The sequence below is a fragment of the Giraffa tippelskirchi genome, chromosome 7 (genome assembly GCF_054371585.1).
Source record: "Giraffa tippelskirchi isolate mGirTip1 chromosome 7, T2T-mGirTip1v1.2.pri, whole genome shotgun sequence".
Lineage (NCBI taxonomy): Eukaryota > Metazoa > Chordata > Mammalia > Artiodactyla > Giraffidae > Giraffa > Giraffa tippelskirchi.
Window position 1 is genome coordinate 146,030,640 of NC_137281.1, and position 21,779 is coordinate 146,052,418.

General features: G+C 36.5%; 1 protein-coding gene across 4 annotated transcripts in view; it reads left to right on the top strand.

The window, feature by feature from the left end:
- The window catches only part of YLPM1 (YLP motif containing 1), a 66,526-nt gene extending 45,178 nt beyond the window's left edge, over positions 1–21,348 (top strand). The window contains exons 12-21 of one of the 4 annotated variants that reach the window (XR_014059276.1): positions 2,392–2,454; positions 2,738–2,862; positions 3,088–3,264; positions 3,352–3,435; positions 3,550–3,633; positions 6,714–6,794; positions 9,981–10,032; positions 15,222–15,352; positions 20,422–20,604; positions 20,934–21,348. Coding sequence is in view for 1 of the 4 variants with exons in the window: in XM_081509207.1 (XP_081365333.1) it covers positions 2,392–2,454; positions 2,738–2,857; positions 3,088–3,264; positions 3,352–3,435; positions 3,550–3,633; positions 6,714–6,794; positions 9,981–10,032; positions 15,222–15,352; positions 20,422–20,568 (939 nt within the window). In the remaining 3 variants the exon portion in view is untranslated. The remainder of the gene's footprint in view (positions 1–2,391; positions 2,455–2,737; positions 2,863–3,087; positions 3,265–3,351; positions 3,436–3,549; positions 3,634–6,713; positions 6,795–9,980; positions 10,033–15,221; positions 15,353–20,421; positions 20,605–20,933) is intronic. The other 3 variants (XM_081509207.1, XR_014059277.1, XR_014059275.1) reach the window with 3 other exon arrangements.
- The last annotated feature ends 431 nt before the right edge of the window (positions 21,349–21,779 follow it).

Sequence of the window (21,779 nt, forward strand, 5' to 3'; positions counted from 1 at the left end):
GTGTGGCATAGTATTAATATCAGATTCAAGGCATCTTACCATCTCCAAATCATCATAAAATCTCATAAACTGCCTACCCTTTAGAAACTAAGAAATTAGAGCTTAATTGCTTGGCAAAAAGAAAGTGTTGATTATCCTCTAAAATTTAAAAAAAAAAAGTGTTGAAAATTGTAGAAAATAATTAAGAAGAACTCAATTAATTGCACTTTGAAGAAGGGAAAAGAGAATTTGGTCTTATGGCATATGGAACTTAAAAGGAAGAATTAGAAGAACTTGAATAGTTTAGACTTACTTTCCTGGTGACCTCCATATATATATATATATAGATAGGTAGATACATAGATACAGATATCTATATATATATATACACACATTCTTACATTTATCCTGTATTGCAAAATAATTAGATTCCATTTAAATAAACTGATACTGGGATTTCTATCAGAGGTTTAACTCCATGTATGTATGTATATATGTCACTGTTTTAAAGTCTATTTCATCTATTATTGGTATAGTTACTCCAGCTTTCCTGTGGTTGCTGATACCTTTTTCCATTCTTTTAATTTCAATCTATTTGTGTCTTTCAATCTGAGATATGTTCCTTCTAGACAGCATATTGTTTAGATGATGTTTTTTAGCAGTCTGATAATTTTTGCTTCTTAATTGGATTGCTTAAATCCATTCATGTGTAATGTTGTTATTGATGTTGATGGCTCAAGTGCCCCGTGGTTAGGATTCAGTGCTTTTGACTGCTATGGCCCAGGTTCAGTCCCTGGTTGGGGAACTGAGGTCCTGCAAGCCACACAGCAGGGCCACCAAAAAAAAAGAGATATGGATGGCTTAATTCCATTCCTGGCTTGCTCAGCTGTATTGTAATACAGTTGGCTTTTGTATATTGATTGTATATTGCTCAACATTGCCGAACTCATTTGTTGGTTCTAATAGATTTTTAGTGGATTCCTTGGAAGTTTTCCTGTATGTGAGATGATATAATCTTGCAGATGGAGATAATTTTACTTACTTTTCAGTCTGGATGCCTCTTTTCTTTTTCTTTCCTGGTTGTTCACTGTTGAATCAATGTGGTGAGAGTGGGCATCCTTGTTTTATTCCTGAAGTTAGAAAGAAAACTTTCAGTCTTTCACCATCAAGTACTGTGCTAGCTGTGCTTTTTCATTTGATGTCCTTTACGAGTTGAGGAGGTTCCCTTCCATTTCTAATTTGGTAAATGTTCTTAATCGTGAAAGGATGTTGGATTTTGTTAAACGCTTTCTCTGCATTGGGATTTTTTTGTTTTTTATTGTACTAATATAATGTATTGTTACATTAACAGATTTTAGATATTAATTGGTATCTCTGGGATAAATCCTGCTTGATCATGTTGTGTAATTCTTTTTATATGTTGCTGGATTCAGTTTGGTAATATTTTGTTGTGAAGTTTTATATCCATATTCATAAGAGATACCTAATTTTCTTGTGATGTCTTTGTCTGGGTTTGGTATCAGATTATATGCTGGTTTGAAATACTGGCCTCATAAAATAAGTTGGGAATTGTTCCTTCCTATTCTTTTTTTTTCTGAAAGTGTTTGTGAAGAGTTGGTATTTTTCTTTAAATGTTTGTTGGAATTCAGTGAGGAAGCCATCTGGGCCTGGGTGTTTCTTGTTGGCAGTTTTTTGACTACTAATTAAGTCTCTTCACTTGTCATAGGTTTGTTCAGGTTATCTATTCTTCTTGAGACTGTTTCAGTAGCTTGTGTCTCTCTTAAGAATTGGTCCATTTTGTCTGAGTTATCTAGTTTGTTGGTATGCAGTTGTTCATAGTAGTCCTTTATAACCCTTTTAAAATTTTTGTAAGGTTGGCACTCATATCCTCTCTTTTTTTTCTGATTCTAGTAATTTGAATCCTATCTCTTGTTTCTTAGTTTAGCTAAAAGTTTGTCAATTTTGTTGCTCTTCAGAGAACTACCTTTTGGTTCCATTGATTTTTCTTTAATTTTCTGTTCTCTATTTTAATAACCTTGGCTCCAATATTATTTCCTTCCTTCTTGCTTTACGTTTAGTTTGTCCTTCCATTTTCTTATGTTGTGTCTTCATTTTTATTAATCTCAAAGTAGTTTTTGATTTTTGTTTTGATTTCTTCTTTGATGTATTGGTTATTTAAGAGTATGGTGTTTCATTTTTACATGCTTGTGCATTTCCCAAACTTTTAAATTTCTTTCCATTGTGGTCAGGGGTGTGCTTTGTATTATTCCTGTCCTCTCAAATGTATTAAGGTTTATTTCATGGCCTATAGTATGGTCTCTCCTGGAGAATATTAGGTCATTGTTAACTCTAAGATCAATTCATTGTGGAAAAAAAAAAAACTAAGTGATTTTTTTTTTAATTGTGTTTCAGATTGTTGTTATAATGAGAGGATTGCCAGGCAGTGGAAAGACACATGTTGCAAAACTTATTCGAGTGAGTATGGAAAAGTGAAAGCATCACTTGCTTTTGTTAGCCACTTGCCTTCTGAACAAGCAGCGTGATGTTGACACAGGTATTTCCTGTTTGATCCGCTCTAGTTGGCCCATCTGGTAGGTGCTGTCTCATTTTGATCTGCTTAGACAGATACTTTTGCCCCAGCTTGATTTGAAACCACAAGAAGATTGCGTGGTATTTAGCCATAAGAAAAAACTTTGTGCACATTTATTAATTTATTCCATAAAATTCTCTTTAACTTTCTTAAATATCTGATTCTTAGGATAAGGAGGTAGAATTCGGAGGACCTGCACCCAGAGTTCTAAGCCTGGATGATTACTTCATCACTGAAGTAGAAAAAGAAGAAAAAGATCCAGATTCTGGAAAGAAAGTGAAAAAGAAGGTTTGGTATATTCCTCTCAGATTATATCCTAATTCATAAATAGTATTGAAAGCATGTTCAGAGAGAAATTATTGACTTTTTTGAACACAAACTTTAGTGCTCAGATGTGAAGGAAAAGACTACACCTGAGAAAGAAGGAAAGTTGTCTTTATCCAAACGCTAACCAGGGCAGAGATTTAAGGTGATTCCTGCTTTTGCTAACTTTGTATCTCTTTTGTGGGGAATCTTAGGTAATGGAATATGAATATGAAGCTGAGATGGAGGAAACCTACCGTACCAGCATGTTCAAAACTTTCAAAAAGACTCTGGATGATGGCTTTTTCCCTTTCATCATCCTGGATGCCATCAATGACAGAGTTAGACATTTCGACCAGTTTTGGAGTGCAGCAAAAACCAAGGGATTTGAGGTATAGATTTAAAAGAACTTCAGAGTATTTTGTGTTATCATCTAAGTCCTGCATTTGTTTGCTTAATCATTACTCATTTCTTCTTAGGTGTATTTGGCTGAAATGAGTGCAGATAACCAGACTTGTGGCAAGAGGAATATTCATGGACGGAAGCTTAAAGAAATAAATAAGGTGATTATTATTTTTTTTTTTTTTTTAAGAAAACATAGAGGGCATAGCACGGTCTCTTGGTCTTTCTTTGAGTAGCTTCCAGAGATAATTTGAGCTCCTGAATCTCTCAATTAGATGGCTGATCACTGGGAAGCTGCACCTCGTCATATGATGCGTCTGGACATTCGTTCTTTGTTGCAAGATGCTGCTATTGAAGAGGTGAGTGTCCTTTGGCTCGAAAGCGATGCAGAAGCCACCTTTTTCTCCACTGTTTTTACTTTGAAAAAATTTTTAATTACAGAAAAGCTGCATGGTTAGTATAAGAACACCTGCATGACTTTCATTGAGATTCACTGATTGTTAATATTTTGTCACATTTTTCTCTACTTAGATTTCTTCTGTTTCTTCTTGTTGTTACTGTTACTACTATTCCTATTACTGTGAAACCATTTGAGAGTAAAAATACAGACCTCATAAGCCCTTTATCCCCTAAGTATTTCAGAAGATACCTCCCAAGAGCAAGGGCATTCTCTTAAGTAGAAATCTCAGTTATCAAATTCAAGAAATTTGACATTTGATAAGATCCTGTATTCAGTTCAATTCAGTCGCCCAGTCGTGTCCTACTCTTTGCAACCCCATGAACCACAGCACGCCAGGCCTCCCTGTCCATCACCAACTCCCGGAGTTTACCCAGACTCATGTCCATCGAGTCGGCGATGCCATCCAGCCATCTCATCCTCTGTCGTCCCCTTCTCCTCCTGCCCCTAATCCTTCCCAGCATCAGGGTCTTTTCCAGTGAGTCAGCTCTTCGCATGAGGTGGCCAAAGTATTGGAGTTTCAGCTTCAACAATCAGTCCTTCCAATGAACACCCAGGACTGATCTCCTTTAGGATGGACTGGTTGGATCTCCTTGCAGTCCAAGGGACTCTCAAGAGTCTTCTCCAACACCACAGTTCAAAAGCATCAATTCTTTGGCGCTCAGCTTTTTTCACAGTCCAACTCGCACATCCGTGCATGACCACTGGAGAAACCATAGCCTTGACTAGACGGACCTTTGTTGGCAAAGTACTATATCTGCTTTTTAATACGCTGTCTAGGTTGGTCGTAACTTTCCTTCTAAGAAGTAAGCATCTTTTAATTTCATGGCTGCATTCACCATCTGCAGTGATTTTGGAGCCCCCAAAAATAAAGTCAGCCACTGTTTCGCCATCTATTTGCCATGAAGTGATGGGACCAGATGCCAAGATCTTAGTTTTCTGAATGTTGAGCTTTAAGCCAACTTTTTCACTCTCCTCTTTCACTTTCATCAAGAGGCTTTTTAGTTCCTCTTCACTTCCTGCCATGAGGGTGGTGTCATCTGCATATCTGAGGTTATTGATATTTCTCCCAGCAATCTTGATTCCAGCTTGTGCTTCCTCCAGCCCAGCGTTTCTCATGTTGTACTCTGCATATAAGTTAAATAAGCAGGGTGACAAGATCCTGTATTAGGTAATATAAATTTCCTGAATTCTTTCATGTACAGTCCATATTCATATTTTGCCAGTTTCTGTAATATGCTTTATAGCAGATTCTTAAAATCCAGGATCCAGTCCTTTAATATGAAAAATCGTTTCTCAGCTATGTCACTGTCATGAAAGACAAAGAAATCTTGAAGCATTTTGGTCAGTTACCTGTTTTGTTAGCTCCCCTCATTGTGGGTTTGTCATGATTAGCTTTAGGTTAAATGTTAGCAGGAATGCTACATAAGTGACATGTTCTTAGTGCATCGTATCAGGAGTCATACGATGTCAACTTATTTTATTGTTGATTAAAATGTTTATCACTTGGTTTTGGTGATATCTTCAAAGTTTTCTGCATTTTTCTCTTTGTAATAAGTGATCTATAGGGAGATACTTTGAAACTGTTAGTATCCCGTTCCCTGACACATTTTCATAGATTGATAATTCTTATCTAAATCAGTTATTTGTTCGGTAGAAATAAATCTTTATCATGGAAAAGGAGAGATCTTTCTCTTTTAATCAGTTATATACTTCTGCTTTATTTGACGTCTTCGTATGAATGAGAGTTATCGATACTCAGTGTTTCCACTGTATTTTTATGTGTTTTTGCCTCCCATGCCACTCATCAACCCATTTCCTTCTGGCTCCTGTCCCAGCCATTCTCTAGAGACTCTCTCACCAGAGAGTTCCATGACAATGAACAATTCTCCCTTCTCCTGTTGCATAATTTTGCAGCCACATGTGACTGTGTCCCCCTTGTTGGAAACATTTTTTCTCGGCTTCTGTGAGTCTGCCCTCCCCTGATTTTCTTCTTGCGTCTCAGGTCAGGATGCAGGTCTTCTTTTCAGTCTCCTTTCCCGGCCTCTCTTGTTATCCATCCCTTACATGTTGGAATTCTCTAGGGCTGTAGCCTAGGCCCTGCTTTCAGTCTGCACGTTCTGTGTGGGTAGTCTTTCTGGTACCTTGAATTGCCACTTATATGCCCTTAATATTAAATTGTAAAGCTTGGAATGAATTTTATCAATATCTTAACAGTAATTATATCTGAGTGGAGGGGTTGTGGGTGATTTTTACAATTCTACTATTATTTTCCAAATTTTGTACCAAAAGATATGTATTACTTTAAAATATCTCAAACTCAACCTGTTCAATGTGTAATTCATCCAAACCTGTTCCTCTTCTAATAATCTCTTTTTTAGTAACTAGACCCATCAATCACTTAGTTGCTGAAACTCTGACTCTTTTACTCTCCATTATTTTTGACTCCTTTTATACTGCTGTTTGACTATCCCTCCACCATGTAGTCAGTCTATACAGTCTATAAATTTTGTCAGTTTTATCTTATAAATACTTCTGTAGTCTATCTACTCTTTATTTGCATTGCTACTATTCTGGGCCAAGCTCTCATCATGACTTTTTACTATAACCTTTCTTACATTTTGAGATTTGAATTATACATGTTTTACGTGATTGAAAAAATACTTGCTAAAGGTTTTCAAAAGAAATCCTAGTAATCTATAGTCATTCAAAACAGATAACCATCAACTTAGATCATTATATTCAACTTCACATGGAATTATAAAGACAGATATCCTAGGAAAATAAAAGGCAGGAATATCATCTTTTTCTGTCAGTTCTGTTTCAAAATTTAGGGTATTAGAAATTTCTTAGTATGTAACAGTGAGTCTGTGCATCTTGTTCTGGGCAACTGTGCTCATTTCAGATCTCAGTGAGGGACTCAACATTTTTTCCTGAATGTTAACTCAGTCTATTTTATGTGTGATTATTGTGGTGTTGTAGGTGGAGATGGAAGATTTTGATGCAAATATTGAAGAACAGAAGGATGAAAAGAAAGATGCAGAGGAAGAGGAAAGCGAACTGGTAGGAGACAGAACAACCACTTTGAACAAAGTGTCTCTTTATTAAAATTCTTAAGGGTTTAAATTCATCTCTGTGGTCAGATTACTGTTGTTGATATGCACCTTAATGGTAAAAGTTTCCAGAATCATCTTCACGGAGACTTTTGGATACTTTTTATTTTTACCCCGACCAAAGGAAAAGAACCCTCTACTGTGTTGTTAACAAGGAAATTTTAAGAATGCTAAGAAACGTACCCTTGTATTCACTCAACTATTTGTGGGTGGCTCTAGGGGAATATACTTTTTAAGAAAATCAAGTACATATGAAAGAGCATTTTTACATTCCAGCAAATACATGGTACAGCCTATCCAACTTATGCATAATTGTCTCTTCTTTGCTATAAGAGCTCATAACTGAGTTTCTATAAACTGAGGCAGAAGAACTTACTGAATGAGGAGGCAGAGGGTTGCCACTGACTCCTGGATTTGTTCTTCCGCATTTTATCCTATTAAGTGATGGGGAAAATGATTTGACTGTGTAGGCAATGCATTTTGCTTAGGCTTACGTAAGTGTGAATTCAGAGTTCCCGTGTACCTACTGTAAATGCTTTTGATCACACCTCTGTTGTGATGTCTGCCTTACCCTGTCATTCAAGAGTATGCGACTTCCAGACTTATGTTATTTCCAGTGTTTGCTAATGCGGTGCAGAGATTAGCAATGCCTTGAAATAGTGTTGCTTTTTTAATTCAAAATATTATTTGTTTTATTTAATACTTCAGCCCTTGCTAAAGTTGCTTTTCATATTCTTCTGAAAATGTACAAAATGAGAACCCCGATTTCTCCCCCTAGAGAATACATGCTAAGACGTGGTTTCATCAACCCATGTGTGTTATAGAGGACTCTGGATAGAAACTGTGTGTTTGCATAGAGATGGTGTCAACCTCTACATTCCTAGATTTCGTATGTGGATTAAAAAATAAGCTTTAAAGTTAATGGCATTTGAGTCTCAGTATGTTTTTTTTTTCCTTTAAACAAAGTCTTTTTATTTAATTAGATTGTATTTTAACATACATGATCTAAGGTGTAGATAGGAAATTCACTTAAAGGTCCACGCTGTCCTGGAATATGGCTAATGACAAGTTTAGTTACTTGCAGCATGCATACTAGAAAACCATCATATGAGAAGTCTATAATGTCAGCTCTCTGAAACTCTGTCTTCCTTTGTAGAGATTTCAGTTGAGGATATGGTTCATAACATCTGACTTGCTTAGGTGTAGGTCAAAGCTTGGAACTTTTAATTGAATGTACTATTATTTTTGAAAGTGAAACACACTGTAATACAATATTTTTTCACCAGAAACATGGCATTGAAACTTTAGAACTTTACCCTGCTGAACTCTCTCTTTTATTTCCAAGTAACCTAATGCTTCATAGAGTGAGAAGATGATTTTAAGTTTTAAGGAAGAAAAGGGTAGTTCCAGCAGGGAGAGCGTAACGTACTCATTTTGCTTAACCTTTATGTTATAAAACTTCTCTTAACCTTTTTTCAAAATGCAGAATCCAGATCTCCTATTGTTGGGTTCTATTCCAGGAGTAAAAGATTCTTGGAAAATTTTAATAAAAGGGTTAAGAGCAAGTCTCTTGTCATTCAGACCATTTTAATGGAATTTTCACTCAACTTTATGTTTTCTACTCTGTACTGATTACTATAGCTGTGTGAAATCCATACTTTTCTTGGTCAAGAGACTCCTTTGGGGGGATCATTGGTATGATATTTTGTTTTCTTTAATGCCTCAGTGGACCTTGTAGATATGACTCAGAATTTTAAAATGTATTATTCTAGTGACACTTAAGGTTTTCAGCTGATTTTTGAGATATAACAGTACAGATTCCATCAGTACCAAACTTTTAGCACAACATCACTTCAACCTTTGTCTTCGTTTGTTCTTGAAAATGTATTTGAAAAGATAATATAATTTATAATCTGAAATACTACCTAATTAGTTGAAGTTGAATTATTAGTCTGGCTTAAAGACTACAAATGTATAAAACCTGTTGATTTCCTGGAAGATTGATAATGCTCTAGTAAACTCTTACACAGAAGCTATTGTCATGAACTGTTCAACATACTTTCCAACTTTACCTGTGTGTCAGTCTATTCTATGAACTTCAGCATTCCCAATAGTAGAAAGATACATTAATTCTTAAAAGAAGATGCTGACACCTTTGATGAATCTGTCATATATAATAAGTCCTAATATTAAAGTTCTGTATATAAAGATCTAATAGAGAACAGAGTCCAAATGAAGTAAAACCTGTTTTACTTCAGTGAGTTATATGGAAATTAATTATAAATCAGTGAATTATATGGAAAAGGCATACATTTGCTAGGCGAATAAACTGAAAGGCTTTACTACATAGTTTAATAGGTACATTGGGAAATTTGCAAATCTTTGTAGGACTTTGAAATAAACCACTCAGTTATTTTACTAAATAAGACATAAATTGCCTGTGGAGATTTCTGGTTTTTCATATAATAGAAAAAGTGTAATTTTTAAAAAACATCAGAAATAATAATCTAGCTTCCAATTGATGAAAAAGTAATACTCTGAAATAGATTCAGTAAAATTAGTCTTTGTAAGATCTAACTGGTAAATGGATTGAATCATTTTAAAATGAGGTTGAACTTCATAATTGTGTTCAGTGATACCCAGTTTCCTCCTTTCTTCTGAGTATCTAAAATTACACTGGAATACAAAGTAACTGTCTTGAAGAATACTCCTTGGACCTCATGGCTACTATCACTTGGTAATAGCAGTTGTATTTATAAAATAACCTGGCTAGTATTATAAGTTCTCTGCTACTCTGAATGATGTTATTTAGCGTAGTATCTACCATACATTCTTACTGTATTTGCTATATAGCTGTTTTTCAGACTGCAGTTGTGTGTCCTGAACTGTAGTTGCCTCAAAGCGCCTTCATGATACTATTCTAAAGTGCCTGTCCTAAAATCTGGGTAGTGAAGTTTGTGAATTTGGTAATTCAGTTTCTTCAGAGATAATGAGACTGTTTTCCCTAAGGATATATTTATAAATAGTGAGTGGAAACTGAATCCATTCCCAGTTGTAATGCTTTTCCAATTCAAAAGTGATATGCATGTATGTGTCTCTTTCTAACCCTTCGAGCTTCTCTCTGTGTACGATTTAGGGTTACATTCCGAAAAGCAAATGGGAGATGGACACATCTGAGGCAAAGCTAGGTGGGTATTTCCTTTTTCCTGTTTTTATATGTGATACCTGATGGTAATGGTCATAGATCTTTCTGCTGTAAGAAGAACAAATTCCCCCAAATCTCTGCTTAAACAAAGATTTTAGGCCTACCTTACTACATCCTCAGTCTGTTTTGCTGACTTTCATTTATATCTTGTGACAGAGTAAATGCAAATATGTGATAAATTTAGTAATAAAATATTGTCACTTCTAAAATCCATTTATTTATATTAATCAGAAATGTCACTTCTAAAATCCATTCACTTATATTAATCAGAAATGTTGGTGTAGATGAGATTTCTACCTTTATAAAAGAATATTCAATTGCAGTTCAAAATTGAACTTGGTTATGAATATTTTGGATAATAGTGGTAGTAAAAATAATAAATATTGAAGTTTAAAAGTTAATTAAAAAGCAGTTATTTTCTTTGTATAATAAAAGTTCATAAGTGGGGGAGGTAGATATATAATTTAGGTTTTTGAGGAGCCTGGTTTGTAAGATTCCATTTAAATTTTCCTCCAGCTGGTCTTTAGTGCAGGTTACAAGGTAAACTGGTGAAAATTATTGTATAAATAAAAAATTGGAGTTGCTTAACGTGGGGTTCTTTGTCAAGTAGAAAATACATATATCCAATGGATTTTCCCCCAGTATTTCATGGTCATATTACAGAACTTTTTTTTAAATATCACCTAAAGAGAACCATTTAATATGTTGATTAAGATGTGTTAGTAAATAATTTAACAGTTAAATTAACAGCTGGTGATGTAAGATTTTTTTAAAAGATGGACCATGCTACTGTATGAAGTATGACTGTTGGTCTCTGCATTTCTCTTCTGTAATTATGCTGTAACCCCCAAAGCTGAAGTAACCATAGAAACATACCTTAAATTTATAGAACAAATTTGAATAATTTAGCTGCTTCACTGTTTGGGATATACTATCTGTGTTTCTGACATCAGAGGGATGCATTTTACACACAGTTGCATAGACTGTGCCTTTTATTTTGCCCAGTTGATCATGTGAGCCATTGATGTTGACCAGATCTAATGTTAAAAGATAATTCTGTAAACAGTAGTATTACCATATTGTTGGGATAGATGCTTTGTTGCAAAGTCTAGAATTTTTTTCTAGTGTATGGCATGTGAAAATTTTATGTGGTTATGACATATTCTTCCATTCGTCCTTCCTCTGTGGGAAATCCATTTTAATAATAACCAACTATCTCCTTCCCTGAACTTTTAAAGCATTCGAAAGTGCTTAAATGCAGTTAAGTATGTAGGAAAATAATAATCACAAATTAGTTTTAAATAATAATGCTTTAGATATGTTTATTTTAACTTTAGTTTAAATCTGAAGTTCTGTACTTATAGAGTAACCTATAAGACTGTAAGATCATTTTCCTCTTTCTTGCTTCTCTAAGTAGTGATTATCTTTTGGGGCAAAGAGAAGTGGTAATTAAAGAGATATGGGAATTATACAATATTTTAGCTAAGCATATAATCTTTAGAGGCCTTTGTAATATATTATCTAGGATAATGCTTTTTTTAACTTGAGCCAGTCCACACTCATATTTTCCTTTCTAATATCTAGAGAGAAAGGAAAATATAATTTAGTTATGATTATCCAAGATAATATGACATTAATCTTGATATCAATTTCCAGAAAAAATTCTGGCCTGTCTGCTATTTGCTTCTCAGAAAATACATTTAATACAAATTCAGTCCATTTTAGGTTTGTTTTTTTTTTTTTGGCTGTGAGGCATGTGGGATCTTAGCCCCCTGACCAGGGATCAAATCTGCACCGCCTGTATTGGGAGGCCAAGTCTCAATCACTGGGCTGCCAGAGAAGTCCCACAGATGCAGTCTATTTTAAAGACAATTCCAGAAATAGAGTTGTTAAATAAACCATTTCAGTTAAAGGCACTGAAGATCTAGTAATGAATCTAGGAAATAAGTTCTTAAATGTTTGCAGCTGGGTTTTTGTTGGTGACAGGGATGTTCCATATAATGACTCGCCTCTTGCACCACTCTATCTTGAGAGCTAAATCATCTGTCAAGGAAGGAGTGTGAGCCTTCCTGAAAGTACTTCTTTGATATTGGTCCATGGAGCCAATTGCGAAGAAGAAGAGCCTAAAGCACGAGGCTCTGTTCTTCCATGTCACCTTCCTTATCATAACAAATTCAATAGATTTGACTACCAGGTACAACTTTATTTTTCTGAGTACTTTACCAACATTTCTTAAATATCTCTTGGTAACATGATTATGCTCGGTGGACACATATTGAGCTTGAGTAGTGTCATGTATTGAGCTAGACAAGCTGAATCTGTAACTGAGAAATTCTGACTTACAAATGAATTGGGGCCAATGAGAAAACATTCACTTGTAATCTTTCAAGCAACTGTTAAATCTTATTGTTGAGTCTTGGTCTGTGTTCCTTAAGTATAGTATTCAGTTCAGCCTGTGTGTGTGTGTGTGTTAAAGTAGAAGCAGTGTAATTTTAGGAGAATTCAAAGCTAGCCTGAGTTGCATCTGGCTTGGCTGTCACGGAGTTGTTGAAGAGTGTCTGTGACCCACTCTCAGTAGCGCTTTGTTTCTTTTCCAGCTGGGACGCAAGCACCCTAAGGCAAGGGTGGGTGTTACATGCCGCATCAGGTGCTAGGATTAAGCATTCAAGCTGCTTGAATTCCACCGACCTGATTTTGGTTTCTCAAACAGTGAAAAACCAAAAGTATACTTGAGACTGTTGTCATCCTAATTTAGGTTTCTTCATAGAGCTTACTTTTGTGTTTCTCATCTCAGTGTCATTTGTCTCTGTTTATGAGTTACTGTGTGCTGGCCTTCTGCATGTCAGGCAGTTACTGTGTACTGGCCTTCTATATGCCAGGCAGTTTCATCTCTTCCCAGTTGGACTGTAATTATTGTTTTGTATAGGCATGTAACCCTTGTGTGTTCACCATGAGCAAATTTTCAGAAATATCATATATGTTTAGAAAACATATAGATGTATCTAAAAATTTTTTTCTGTTGTGCTATATATAATATACTGTTTTGAAGATATGGTAAAATTCTGTGACCTACCAAGTTGGATATTTAAACTTTCATCTTCATCTTAAAACTTCATCTTTTGAAATTCAAACCTCTGAAAATCATTAGTATGAGTGTATTGGATACCAGTCGTCTTCTGTAACTAACAAATACCCCAGATTCCTCTTCCTTCACCTTATGCCATACATCTGTGTGTTTGAGTTTCAAGGATGCCATGTGGAGGAGGTATGAACCTTTCTTCAGCTCCAAGAAGGAAACTTTAAACTTGTGCACAATAAAATTTCAAATTAAACATTACAAACAAGGGTGTTCAGACTAGAAATACATACTCTTCTGAACTTCCGTGTTGCAAATACGGAACTCCTGGTGTGTAACTCCTGTCATACACCCAGTGTATGAGGAAGAGTTCTCGTAGTTTTCACACTGTCCTTCTGTAATTGCTGCCTGACCATGTTCTGTTCTTGGAATTGAAATATGAAATTTTCCTTTGAAGTATGTTAATGTCGAAGTTGATCTTATTAAGTTTGGAAATCCTTTGACGTTTATTCAATAAGTGTGTTGGAGCAGCTGATACTTTACACTGTTCAACTGAGAACAGTTTTACTGTTTGTGGGGCTTCGTTGGTTTTTCTAATACCATATTCTATGTCCCTGTGCAATCAAGGTGTCACCTCTAAGGTCTTGTGTATTATGGCCTGTCCTGTACATGTAGGTTAGAGCCACTTGGTACAGCATGTGATTTACAGAGGAGGTTAGAAGTCTGTTTCTGTTGCACTCGTCCATGTTAAAAATTTGCGAAAGTGATATGATAAAAAATTTCTTGAGTTTTGTAGAGTGTTGTAGTTTGCCTTGCTGATTTTTCAATAATATTGCTTTTATGCGGGTGGGGCTTAGGAAATAAAAGCTTTGACAAGTATGCAAAATCCTACTGGTTTTTGAGATCTGTATGGTATGCACAATTAGTTGTGTGTGTAACTTTTACATTTGAAGCATAAATTCACCTTGCCTCCTGCTTCCATTGTACTTTTATTTCAGGTTCTGTCTGCCTTGATGCCTAAAAGGTTTCTACTATATACACTCTTCACCATTTATGGAGTTAAATGGAGTGTGGTTATTGTATGTTTCTGAATTGTGTAGGTTTTCCTTTATTGACCTACTTAATAATAGTGTGTTTTTATAACTGTAGATGATCCAAAAATTTAGTGCTTCAGTGTAGCTTTTATATATATATGTACATAAATGTGTGTGTGTGTGTAACATATATATATATAAAACTCATAATATTACACATGTAGAATTCAAGATTACAACTAATAAGCAATAAAAAAGACCATACACATTTCCATTGTGTGTTCTTGAAGAGACCTAAACTCATAATTTCTGAATCTGCAATCCCTGTTAATTGATTACAGTTTGGGACCGCTGGAAAGCCTCTCAGATTGAGGATTCAGAAAGAAAATTCAGATCCAGCCACTTTGGCTGACTAGCCCTCAGCCTCAGAATAGTCAGCAGCACTTTAAAGTATAACCAAAGAAAGTAGTGATTTATATTATCGGCTTACCCGTAAACATTAACTTACGGCAAATCCTGTCACAGTGGTCAAAATCCCAAGAAACTGTTCATCTAAAACTTTCCCGAACATTAACTTGGCTCATTAAGTTCTTGTACTACCTGTTTTTCATATAACATGTTATCACACATGATTGCAGATCAAATGGGTGGTGTTAATGTTGTGTTAAAGAAACAAAAACAAAAAAGAATGGAAGAAATTGCTTTTGGAAAAACTCAACGTTGCTTTTCGTCAGAACATGAGAGCTGAAGTGTGATTTTAGGTGGATGGGGAGGATAAGGAGGCCAGGAAACAAGTGTCTTCTCTTGCTCTGCCCATATTTGTTACTTAAACCAGTATAGTTAATGTAAAGGCTGCCGGTATGGACACCAGATAAAGAGTGGAAATTGCACAGAACTTGATATTATCTCAGCCAAGAAGAGAGTTTGGATCTGCAAGTGGTGCTGCTCTCAAAAATGCGGATGTGCCCTCCGATGGTGTTCCAGCCTTCTTTTCCCTTGTTTGTGTGTCGTGTGCAAACTCACACTCTTCCTTAATGCTGCGGCTCTGTGTTTGTCCCTCAGACAAGTTGGATGGCTTGAGAACTGGCACAAAAAGGAAACGTGACTGGGAGGCTATTGCCAGCAGAATGGAGGACTATCTTCAGCTTCCTGATGATTACGACACTCGTGCTTCTGAGCCTGGGAAGAAGAGGGTAAGAGACTGTGAGTGATTACCAACAGTTAAAGGCCCATTTGGGCGTCTGGTTTTAGAAAGTTAAAGTCAGATAAATACGAATGCTATTTTCTAGAGTGGTTTGGTTTATACTGCACCATATTACACATTTATAAAAGAGACCTTACAAATTATCCGATCAAAATGTACAAATAAATAATGGGGAACAGAGCCTCACATGGTTAGCACGTTATCAACCTTAAAGGAGTTTGGAATGGCTGCTTGTGCCATTTTGTCGTGGAGCAAAAGAGTCAGGTGTGAAGTAGAGTATTGAAGAGAATCTATGGAACTTGTTAATGGATCAGATGTAGAGGGTCCAGGATGGATGGGATCAAAGGTGACTTTTCAGGATTCTGGCCATAAGCATTCCATGTATGTGGTGCCATTTACTGAGTTAGCGTAAAGTAGGGGAGACGTAAGTTTGAGAGTGAAAACTCAGAAGTTCAGCAAGGTACCAGTGAAGTTAGAGGTGGTAATAGGACTCGGGACTCCAAAATTTAGAAGTTCAGATAGAGGTAACTGTTTTAAGAAGGAAAGAATTGTTAAATGATACAGAGAAGACAAGTAAACTGAGAAAAGAGAACTCACCATTGAATTTGGCAACATGGTGATTGTTGATGTTTGATCGAAAAAAGTCAAGCTTTCTTAGAGAGTTGAGGGGAGAAGCCAATTTCGAGCAGATTTGAAGAACAGGAAGTGAGGAAGTGCAGAACAGCAAATCTAGATAAGTTTCTGAAGAAGCTTAGCTATGATAGGGAGCAAAATAATGAAGCCAAGATATTGAATAGGTCTTCCACACAGATGGCAAGTTCAATAAAAGTGATATTTGTATGCATCCTTTAAAACACAATAAAGTAAGAGGTATAATATTGTACATGATCCACATAAGTCTTTTCCAGGTAGTCTGTCTTGATCTTTCTTTTAAGTATATATAGACCTACCATTCTTTTTAATTTATTTTATTTTTGGCTGCACCGCACAGCAGTTTCCTGACCAGGGCTTGAAACCTGGGCCCTTGGCAGTGAAAGCACCGAGTCCTAACTACTGGACCGCCAGGGAATTCCCTACCCTTCTTTTTAAATGGCTGCCTAGTGTGCCATCATTTAGCTGAATAATCAGTTATTTATCCATTTCCTTATCGGTGGATGCTAATGCTGTTTTCGTTTTATTGCTAATGTAATACTGTAGTGTAAGTTGCATGCTTTTGTCTTGGCACCCATTTGACAGTGTATCTCTAGGGTGTATTTTTAGCCTTAAAGCTGCAAACTCATAGAATATGATGTATCATTCTGACAGCTATTATGAGATTGTTTTCCAAAAAGGTTGCACCTATTTATACACCCACATGTAAGTAAATGCCTGTTTTTTTCACACTTGCACCAGCAGTGCTGTTACTGAACTTTTTAACTTTTGACAATCTGATAGGTGAAAAATGGTATCTCATTTTGCATTTCGCCAAGAATGAAGTTGTTTATCATTTCTTTATTTTTACACATCATTTCTTTTTTTATGAATTCCCTCAGTACTTTAATAGTTAAAGGATGTTTATGGTAAGAGAATGAAAAATGCCACTTCATTCCAGTGGATACCATTACAGGGGACTCCGGGTTTCAAATAGGGCAGACAGTCCCTGGGCCTGCCCTTGTTTGTGTGTCTTGAGACCTGATTAGTGGCCTTCGGTATCTGGGTGGCCCAGCTCCACCCAGGGACTACATGTCTTGATACCTCTTATTCCAGTTTTAAGGTTGGGGCAACAGAAGTAGAAACAGCTCTTTCTTGGGAATAATAATTTGGTGTAACAGTGAATAATCTCAAGTGAGAAATATTTTTCTTTAGTTCATTTTTAGTTCAGTTCAGTTCAGTTCAGTCACTCAGTTGTGTCCGACTCTCTGCGACCCCATGAACCACAGCACGCCAGGCCTCCCTGTCCATCACCAACTCCTGGAGTTTACCCAAACCCATGTCCATTGAGTCAGTGATGCCATCCAACCATCTCATCCTCTGTCGTCCCCTTCTCCTCCTGCCCCCAATCCTTCCCAGCATTAGGGTCTTTTCCAATGAGTCAACTCTTCGCATGAGGTGGCCAAAGTATTGGAGTTTCAGCTTCAACATCAGTCCTTCCAATGAACACCCAGGACTGATCTCCTTTAGGATGGACTGGTTGGATCTCCTTGCAGTCCAAGGGACTCTCAAGAGTCTTCTCCAGCACCACAGTTCAAAAGCATCAGTTCTTCGGCTCTCAGCTTTCTTTACCGTCCAACTCTCATATCCATACATGACCACTGGAAAAACCATAGCCTTGACTAGACAGACCTTTGTTGGCAAAGTAATGTCTCTGCTTTTAAATATGCTCTCTAGGTTGCTATTACTCTCTTCAGTAGGGAGTGTGTAATCCCATATAATTTATTCTGTAAGCTGAGTGGACAAAAGCATGAGCTGTACACATCCCAGTTCATTAAGTGGCTTCTCTTTCCACTCCCCTCCCTGCCTTCCTTCCTCATTTCAAATTGTTTTTAAGATTCAAACCATTTTCCAAAATCAACATCTGAGCACAAGGAAATCCTGCAGGTAGTATGGAATGCAGGACTCATTACACATTCCTTTCCTGGAGTCTCTTGATTTCTATAATGCAGCTTTTTATAAATACTGGGTAGATTCCTGGTATTAATTTACACCGAAACACAAAAGTAGTTCTGTAGAGTTGATCATACTAGAGTTTTACCAGAATGGCTAGGATTTAAAATATAATTAAAAAATTTTTTTTCCGCTTAATTTTGTATAAAATGACTTTAATTTGTGTTTCTTTGATAACTGTAGAAAAATGAACATTTCCCTAGTTTTGTTTGAGAACTCAAACGTTTTAGAGATATTTTTGGTGACAGTGGATAAAATGTACACACGTAAACTTCTGAGTATTGGTCAAGAGTTTTATTATACTTTTTTTTTTTTTCCTAACAGCGAAGGTAAATGGCAAAAAACTGAGAATGTAAATCTCAATAAAAGTACCTCTCTAGGAAGGTTAGGAGGGACACTTGACATTTACAAAGCCATTTCTAGTTGCAAGTCATTATTCTGCTCCTTACATTTTTTTGTAATCATTCATTCCTTTTACAGAATTGTATGTCTATATGTCAGGTCTGTGCAACTGTGGCCTCTTACAATATTTTCATTTCAGCTTTAAAATTTTGGGCATTTGTGCTGAAACATTGCTTTTTTAAAAAATAACTACTTTTCTTTCTAATTCTATTCTTTATTTTATCTAAGTTTTAAAGACTTAGAATTTAAACTTCAGATTTAAAACAACTTAGTTTACGCAGGGCAAGATTGATTAGTGTATTTAAGTCTGTGCTAAGGATGTACTGTGGACTGTTTTCAATCTGTTTCTTTGTTCAGTGGCCACAATTCATCTGTCTGTCCATCCATCCATTCTTCATCCTCCTTAACCATAGTCATCTTTTGCTAAAATGTGTACCCTTGATCCCAAGGAGAACTGAAGAGAGGGTGCGTAAATTTGTCAGAATAAATACATCAGCATTAATGGGCAGAAAGCCCAGAGATCTTGGTATTCAGAAACCCACATTATTTACTAGGCTTTTTATTAAGCCCCATGGAAGGAAATTGAGCCATAGGTTTTCTGCCTACAAATAAATCTACCTTAAAAAGAGTCAGGTATTATCAGTTTTCCCCCACAGCTGTTAACTGTGTGTATTATCTTTAGCCAAGTGGTTGATAAAAGCAATTGTCAGGGGAAGAAATAAAAAAGAAGCCAGTCCTTTGATTACCATTCCCATAGACAGTAATAGGGAGGGTCATTTTACCTCTCAGAGCTGTTACACATTTCCGGGTACAGCGTGGATGAACGTGCTCTGGTTCCTTCTCCTTGTTATAGATCACAATCACAACAAATCACAAGCCATATTTAAAATACAGTCTCTGCGGACTTTGGTACTAGGCAACTGCAAAGCACAGTTACAAGTATTTTATCTTTTACAGGTTAAATCTGTTTATATTTTTAAAATTATTACTATAATACATACAAATCCATTTTTAAAAAATATCAGAATACCAGTAGAAAATATCCCTGATTCATATATTTGTAGGGATAATCTTGCCATAAATGATATCAACTGAGTCTGTCTCTTGGTCTCTTTATCTCATCAGTAAAAGTAATGATACCAGCTCCTTGTTTTCTAAGAATAAATTTCAAAAACTTTTTATTATGTGGAGATGAGACTCAGTCTTTGATCTAGAATGTTTATGATCTGTTAGGGAAGGGAGATCTGTTGGTGGATAATTGCAACATAATGTGAAAGTTCAAAACTAGACGTGTCAAGTCTGGAAGTAACTCCAGGGCAGCAATGATTATTTGATTGGCAGAGGACAAGAGGGATAAAGCAGGGTTTGATGACTAGGTTCATGCTAGGGGGATCAGGTTAGAGCAAAGACATTTCAGGAAGAGAGTCTAGTTTATGTAGGGTTACAGAGATGGGAATCGCCCAGTGTGCTCTGAGAGCTGACAGTACTTTTGTAACTGGTGAGCTACAGTCCAGGGGGTTGCAAAGATAGTGACAGAGCGCACACCCGTAAAGTGTCTAGGTACTGCCCAGAGATGCTGCAGGAGGACAGGACCAGATCCAGAGGGACCTATGTGCTGGGATTTTGTTCTGTAGGTTGCGCAAGGATTTAAAGCTGTGGCAGAGTGGACCAGAGGAAGTGAGAATGAAGGTAGGAAGACTAGACAGAAGTTAGTGCTTTATTTTTTACTTCAGGTAAAAAATGAGGCTGGTGAACAGAAAAAGGGTGATAGGAGGTAGAGGGGACAGGGCTGAACTGTTCAGGAGCTATTGTGGCTAGGACTTGTGATTGACTAGAGTTTTCTTTCTGTAACTTAAGATGTGTGACTGTCTTCAGTTCTCCAGTTAACTTCTAATTTTTTAAACCCCTGGCCTCAGATTAGTTATCGTACCCATTAAAGTATTCAGAAAGCTAAGAAACTCTTTGCCTATTTATTTTTTTCTAAAGCCCAGCCTAACACTGTGTTCTTTTTAGGTGAGATGGGCAGACCTGGAAGAAAAGAAGGATGCAGATAGGAAAAGGGCCATAGGTTTTGTGGTCGGACAGACTGATTGGGAGAAGATCACAGATGAAAGTGGTCACCTGGCTGAAAAAGCCCTCAATCGAACCAAATATATATGAAACTTAGTTTTTGAATGGAGTCATTACTCCTCTAAGGTAAGGGTACACGGTCATATAAATAGCCTACTGTGTGTTGTTTTGAAGAGTTTGAGATAAAGAAGACAGCATGCTTTGCTAAAAATGCTTCTCTTCCTATATTATTTGCTGGTTCTAAGAGTAAGTATGTGCCAATTGCCAGCATTTATAGTACAGGGTATTAGAAAAAGAAGCAATTTTCTGCAACCTGGCTTACTTATAAACATATAAGACTTAAGATAAGCTTGAATTCTGTAGATTTGGGAAGGAGTGGCATGATGAGAGGCTGAGGTCTGCTGTATTTTCTGTCTGTTCCTTCCTGCCGTGACAGCCTTTTCTCTTCTTTGCAGGTGGTTCGCTTTGAGGTGATCTGAAGCCACGGCCTCAAGGAGCTTCGTTGTGTGTCCCCTTGCTTCCACGTTTCAGTTTTTGTTTTGTTTCTACTGCTTTAGTTTTTTAAAGTTCTCCAGTGTCCCCAAGAGGTATTAGGGTCTTGCTCTACTTGAGCAAGACATTAATTTTTCTTTTTAACTACTTTGGGGAGGGAGGGAGTGATAGCGTAACTGCTGAAGCCAGGTGGAGAGCTGCTGGAGGACTCCAACAGACAGTGTTTCCTCCACTGTACAGTTGTCACAGACTATCTCTATCATCATTGCTTTGTGGCTGTTTTTGTTTTTTACTGTATGTAACTGGTAGCTGATTGTACTAGGATTAAAAAAAATAAACTTTCATGATAAAGCCATGAGATTCATGGGCTACACAGCATGAGCCCCTTTCTCTTATTTTCTTAATTTTATTTTTATTGCTTTTTTAGTATGGTGTGTTCTGATTACATGCTAGTTGAACATCTTAAAAACCTCGTTCGCATCTATGATTCCATAACGCATGTTGTAAACACAAGGCTCAGCAATGTTCACAACACTTATCTTTGTTTTATAGCTGATTTCTTTTTCAGTCTTTGTGTCTTGAAGACTAATAGAGACAATTTCAAATATTTATCTGTTCCCTGGAGCACATCTATTCTGTATCATGATGTTTTATTGTTGTTTTTTTTGTTTGTTTGATCCTTTCTCTGCTCCTCCCTATTTTCTTTTCCTTCCTCTTTTTTACTTTCTCCCTTCATGTTCTCTAATGTTTTGATTTTTCTCTAATCTGACTTTGACTCTTGGGTGGACAAAACTGATGTACTCGATGAA